Source organism: Antrostomus carolinensis, unplaced genomic scaffold (assembly GCF_000700745.2).
Source record: "Antrostomus carolinensis isolate BGI_N321 unplaced genomic scaffold, ASM70074v2 scaffold56257, whole genome shotgun sequence".
NCBI classification, from domain to species: Eukaryota; Metazoa; Chordata; class Aves; order Caprimulgiformes; family Caprimulgidae; genus Antrostomus; species Antrostomus carolinensis.
This window is the reverse complement of record NW_010330623.1, coordinates 1-6,394: the sequence shown is the minus strand read 5'-3', so window position 1 is coordinate 6,394 and position 6,394 is coordinate 1. Positions and strand designations below refer to the sequence as shown.

Below are 6,394 nucleotides of genomic sequence, written 5' to 3'. Positions count from 1 at the left end.
GGGCCACATCTGGAATATTGTGTCCAGTTCTCAACCACACAGTTCAGGAAGGACAGGGAACTGCTTTACGGTAAGGGTAACAGAGCACTGGGACAGGCTGCCCAGGGAGGTTGTGGAGTCTCCTTCTCTGGAGATATTCAAGACCCGCCTGGACGCCTTCCTGTGTAATTTAGTTTAGGTGTTCCTGCTCTGGCAGGGGGCTTGGACTAGATGATCTTTCGAGGTCCCCTCCAATCCCCAACATTCTGTGTTTTTCTGTGATTCTATGATATGTATAAGTCTTGGAAAACAATTGGGAATGTAAGCTTTGTGGAGGAAAGTTTTTCATGAAAACCTGTTCTGGGATCTCAGAAAAACAGTTCAGTGTACTACTTCTTTACTCTGTAATGTAAATTTTAATTTCACAAACCTTCATTATAATCACACAAGAAAGGACCCATCTGCCCAGTCATCAATAAATTCCATCCCCACAACAGGAGACAACAGGGCAAGAATACAGTAGATTATAATCTTCTGATGAAAACACCCCACAGCTTTATGCTTATCCTTACAAATAGGTCACAAACAGACTGAAAATACAGAGCAGAGAGGTATCTCAAATAGAGTCTGTGAAAACCTTGCAGTACAAACATTTGTTCCTGTTGTGCTGAGAGGATCAGGTGATAGGGACAGCAGCAGCAGCGCTCTCAGAGCACACACCGTGACATGTCAGGACATCAGGAGCCAGATAGGAACCTGAGCTAGGTGAGGTAGGTGCAGAGGCGAGCCCGTATAATTTTGCACAGGGAGATGTCTCCTTCTGTATGCAATTGCCTGCTCTGTCTCTGTTTGGAGCTGGCTGAGATGATTATGAAAGCAGCATACAATTTTATTTTCTAAGCACACTTTTCTCCATAAAGTATCTATCAAATGTTCTGAGTGTTTCAGTCTCAACAGATGGTGAAATGACTGTCATTCAACCAGAGGTTTTATGGGTTTGGGAGTTGGCAACTGTCTTCACTTGGCTAACGTGGAAGAAAAGAGACATCATAAGGTCCGGGCATATTTGCCAGACTGGCGACTAATGGGGAAATGTCAATGTCCTTGTGATCCACAACAGATTTCAAAGTAAAGTTCTGCAGCATGGCTGTTAAAAATATGAATATCTCCATCCGAGCCAAACCTTCTCCTGCACAAATGCGTTTTCCTGCAAGCAAAAAAATAATAAAAAGTGAGGTGACAATGGAGTATTTTGTTGGTAACTTATTTCAACCACTGTTCCATGGAAGTTCAGATGTCTCAAAATGGACAGGCAGTGCTGCAGTATTCTGGGGAAGCGAGTGAATTAAACTAGGGGCTAAGTGTCTAGAACAATATGAGAGTACTCCATGGGCAAAGGCAGTTTGAAGGCTTTGGTTTCTCTTGTTCTGCTGCTGTTTGATGGTAGGTTTGGAGAGAGAAAAGTTGCATGGCTGAGTCCCGCTTCATACGTCTTTTCTTGTAGAGTGCCTTGAGGGAGCTTTTGTGTGTGCTGAAATAGGAAGTCAACTGAAACTCTAGTACAGGTGTTAGAGCTTCCCAGAAGAGACTCTAGCAAATCACCGGACATTACTGTACAGACCATGGTGACAGAGCCACTAAAATCTTCAAAGAGGTTCTCGGGGAGGATAGTGTAGGATCTGAAGCAGAAAGAGCTCTTACCTGCAGAAAATGGCATGAAGTAGTCACTCTTTTTAAAGGTACCATTTGCATTCAGGAAATGTCCTGGGTCAAATTTTTCTGGATTTGGAAATTCCTTGCCATCATGTAGGACAGAAGTCAGCGTAGGGAATATCATAGTGTCCTGAATTAACAAAGAGGAGAAGAAGGTTAAAGCGGAGACATGGTAAAGCAAAGTGGCATCAAGAAGTTCCCAGAGCTGAATAGAAGGATAGTCACAGTTTAACCAGTTTAAAGTGAGCATTTAATGAATAAGAATGTGTGCCATTAGTATGGCAAATATTTTTTAAATGGATTTTAATGGTGAGTGTGATTACAGCGTTTAAAATTGCTTCCAGATGCATTAGAACTTTGATTGTTTACATTTACTCTATCTCCCTCTTCACACAGAGGATGAAAAGTCTTTCCCTTTCCAAATGGAATTATTCCAATTCTACAACACATTTCAGTGTGTTTGAAAATAAAATAGGATGAATAAAACATATTTTTTCAAGAGATGATGACCTTTCTCAGACACAGTGGAACAGACCTTGGGGATAAAATAGCCTCTGAACTTGGTGTCTTTGATCACAGTATGTGGGACATTAAGTGGAAGGAAATCAATGAATCTCTGGATTTCATGTATCACAGCATCTGTGTAGGGCATCCGGCTCCGGTCTGCCATGCAGGGGCTTCGGTCTCGACCAATCACACAGTCAATCTCCTTTTGAATTTTCTCTGTTAGGAAATAAGAAAGAGTTGAAGGGACAAGTCTTCCATCTGTTTGCCTAAACCTCTCCCAGTATTTACAGAAAAGCTTGCTTTTAGTGCACCAGGAATACATGAACATACTTAGTAATAATATCTCTTTCCTGTAAATAGAACTAAGGTTGATACCCATCTCCCCACTGCAAATATGTGTTTCCTTATTAAGGGGACAATTGCCACATGTGGTAGTGACAGAAATTGCCAAAAATGATCCCATGACCTATTAAAAAGATTTTTTGGTTTTTGTTTTTTTTTGTTTTTTCTATTACCTACTATCTCTGGGTATTTCTGGAGAATCACAAGTCCATATCTCAGTGTGATGCTGGTTGTCCCTGTTCCTGCAAGGAACAAGTCAAGCGTGGTCCTGCTCAAGGTCTCAACGGTGAATTCTGAGTGAGCATTCCCTTTCTCCTGGAGGAAGATTTGACAGAACATTTTGAATGACAAAGCTAAACAGCTTGATTAAAAAGGAAAGTCCTATATCCATGTTGTATGCTTTTAGACACATCTAATGTCCATTCAAAAATACAACACTCACTCACTCACTCACTCTCCAGAACACCAGTATTTCTAGTACACTTACTGAATAAGATTATGAACTTTTTGTAATATGGGAGGAGCATTGAGTTACACCGCCCAGATTGGTCTTCAGCTTTCCTAGCTTTGGCTAGTGCTGTTAATTTTGTGTTTAAAAATCCTTGATAAGAAAATGGAGAGACTAGAATACAGCTGATGAGCCAAGAGAAGCAAGTTCCCCTCTGTATTTGAAAAAACTCAGTGCCTTGCCAAAACTGAAAAGAAGCTGGGATTCAAACGGTGGTTTTCTTATAATCCAATGAATCTCTCGCTCTTACATTACCTGTTCCATTTTGTTAAGAAAAGCATCAATAAAATCTCGAGGACAAGTGGGATCCAGGGTTTTCTGGTGTTCTGCGATGATTTCCAAAGTAAATTGATCAACTTTTTCAATATTTTTTATCAATTTTTGATGAGGCCCAGGTAAATAGTCCATGACAGTTGGGAAGAAATTGTATAACTGTGAAAATAAAATTATGGAAAAGCACATTCTGATTAATGTGGGTGCAATAAAATGTTCCCCTAACTCTTAAGTATGAAAATGAGGCAATTAAACTATTTTGGAACAGTAGGTCTTTATTATTCAACTGGATTTTAATGCCTTTTACTTTATGGTTTTACTGGATTCAGTGATAGACTTCACTTGAGCAACTTTTGCAATGATATCCTTCTTTGGACATACAATGGCAATTCCATAAGGTAAGAAAATACAGGAGCTGGTTATTTAACTGCCCTTTTGGCTTTCAAAAAACTTCTCCAAATTTGGGAAAATTCACCCCAATTAAAAATTAATAACATGAATAAATATTTATTAATAAAATATGGTAAATATTAACAAATTTATTAATTAAATGAAACTACACACCTGTGTTTGTATAGAGTTCTGGTACGTGTTGTTTTCCTCTAGCAACTCAATTAAAGTTAAAAATTTCTTGTCCTCATAGTCAAACCGATTCCCAAAGACGATGGAGCAGATGATGTTGGAAACAGCATGGACTAGGAATTTGCCAGGGTTGAAGGGTTGTTCTGCAACAAAAAACCCCTCTTATCTTGCTTTCACTCTTTCAGTCATCATCCCCTCCTCTGACACTACAGGGTAGTTTTGCATCCCCTTGAGACCCAGAGTTTTGCAGTTTGAAAGGATGGTGAATGTCTTATCCAATTTATTCTTCTCCATTTTTTAGTGAACTAATTTCCCTGTTTGAATGGTTTAAGTATCTCTTTTGTCCTGTTCTCAGCAGAATGCTTATCTGAGTGGCTCGTTTCCTTTCCAGCTGACACATACCTTTCTGTCTTATAGACTGGTTATTAGAAAAGGCCTAAAGATTCCCACCAAAACCCAAAAAATCTATAATGACTTTGCTTGATCCATGTCTCTAAGTTACTGAGCCTGTTTATGATCTCTGTTAGTGTAGCCTCAGTTGTATAACCTTCTCCTAGGGCTTCGGATGCCTGTGATCAAAGTCTAGTTTTGATAGTTCAGCTGCATAAGCTTCTAAGAAGAGAACTGTGAGGTGAGAAAGAAGCGCGATTATACCCAAGAATGAAAGGTATAATTGCAGACAGTGATAGGGTGAATCTCAAGGTTTCAAGAGGAGAAACAACAACATGAAAAGGTGTAAAAAGGAAAAACAAGGAGTCCAAAAAGGGCAACTTGGCAGCATTGAGAATCAGCCTATTCCAAAGAGCAATGGCACCAACCCTTCTCTGTCTGACTGATGACTCCCTGGCCATTGAAGATTCAGAACATGTCTCATCAGAGGTGGTGAGTGCATTAATGCTTAAGCCTAGTAGATAACTAGTCCTAGCTATTCATTATTTGCATTAAGAGTAAATAACAGCTTTATACTTTGCAGTTGTATATATCTTGCTTGCAAAGCCTTTCAGTACACAGTAAAAGATGCCATGACAAGGTGAGCCAGAGAGGGAGGCTTGGAGTTAGGCGAAGGAAATAGAGTATTACCGTGCTAGCGAAAGGATGAGAGCAATGAAGGTAAGAGTGTTTTCTCTGATTTGTAGCAGGAGTGTTCATCTATGAAGCCAAATTGAATTTTCTAGTGGCTCATGGGAAACAGTGATGCTTCAGCATCCTTTTAGATCCATCTGCTTTTTCCACCTTGCAGAATAAGCAGAGATTGAAGGGTGGCTGTGGAAAGGAAGCCTGTGGTCCGGGCTAGTACTGTTCCACTCTCAGGGGAGGTACTTAGAAGTAACATTGTCTTATACACTACCAAAAATGCATTTATAGGTTGAAACCAAGGGTTGAAAGGTTGAAACCTTATGCCCTGCCTTCAAAAACAGCTTATAGTCCCTCTTCCCATTGCACACCCCCACCAATCCTGGGAGGTATTGTCTAGCATTCAGACAGACTGGACTCAAACAGGGTAGAGGATGCTTTCCAACACATCTTCTACATTTATCCCTCCACGCTGTCACAGTGCCTTTGACTGGCCCACTCCCAGCTGTGGTAACTTTGCCTGTTGGAGCAGGGAGCAGAAACAGCAGCCGCATGCCCACTTCTTGGGTCATAGATTTGGTAAAGCAGCCCTACACTCCTCATTGTCTCATTGCAGATACCCAGGGTGTCCTAGCAGGCACAAAGTTCATGTCCTACCATGTGTGTTCCTGAGCCTCTCCACCAGAAAATGAGCTTCCTCCTGGATTCGCTCCTCAATGCTTTTCTTCCCCATCCCAAAGTCACGCAGAGTGATGAGTGCAAATCGTCGTAGCTGCTTCCAGGTCTCCCCGTTGCTGGTCACAATGCCTGACACAGGAAGGAAAAATAGACCACCATGAGGAAACAGAACTTTTTCACCCCTGAATGGGACCTGCACAGTAAGTACTCAAGATGCAAAGACACCTCTCAGTTGCTATATGCCCAAAAACCTAACTTCTCTGTAATTCTGAAGGTGACAAATCTGATCCATCTATCACAGCACTTTGAGGAAAACTCAGTTTATTCCCAGAAAAACTACATTAGGATGTAAATAAGAAGGTAACTTTGGTATTGAATTGAGCTTGACCACAAGCACGTGGCCTTTGCACTGACATAACTGTCCAAATGTTCTGCTGTGCATCTTCACACCGCTTATCATTGTTGACAGTACCATGGAACCCGTAGTACCATGGAATAGGTACTGGCAACTGCTCTGGTGAATAAGCTGAGGGCCTAATCTTGAATGTAGGCCTTACTGGGACAGCCTATATCAGCTTTTCTTTGTTGTACTGTGGACTTTCCGTTTGCTGATTTCCTTAGTTGTATGTATATTGTCAATTTTTTCAGAACTGGGAGAAATGAACATAAGAGGCATATTTAATGAACAATATTTTAGCCAGAATTTGAAACACGTTGAAAATCACAGAATCACAGAAT

General features: G+C 40.8%; 1 protein-coding gene across 1 annotated transcript; it reads right to left on the bottom strand.

The window, feature by feature from the left end:
• Positions 1-990: 990 nt before the first annotated feature.
• On the bottom strand, positions 991-5,849 carry LOC104517827 (cytochrome P450 2H1; the record flags this gene model as incomplete). The annotated part of the gene is made up of 7 exons (XM_010172938.2): positions 991-1,186; positions 1,681-1,822; positions 2,228-2,415; positions 2,715-2,856; positions 3,305-3,481; positions 3,887-4,047; positions 5,636-5,849. Coding segments are annotated over 7 exons (1,206 nt in total), but the record flags the coding sequence as incomplete, so codon positions are not given.
• Between the last annotated feature and the right edge of the window lie 545 nt (positions 5,850-6,394).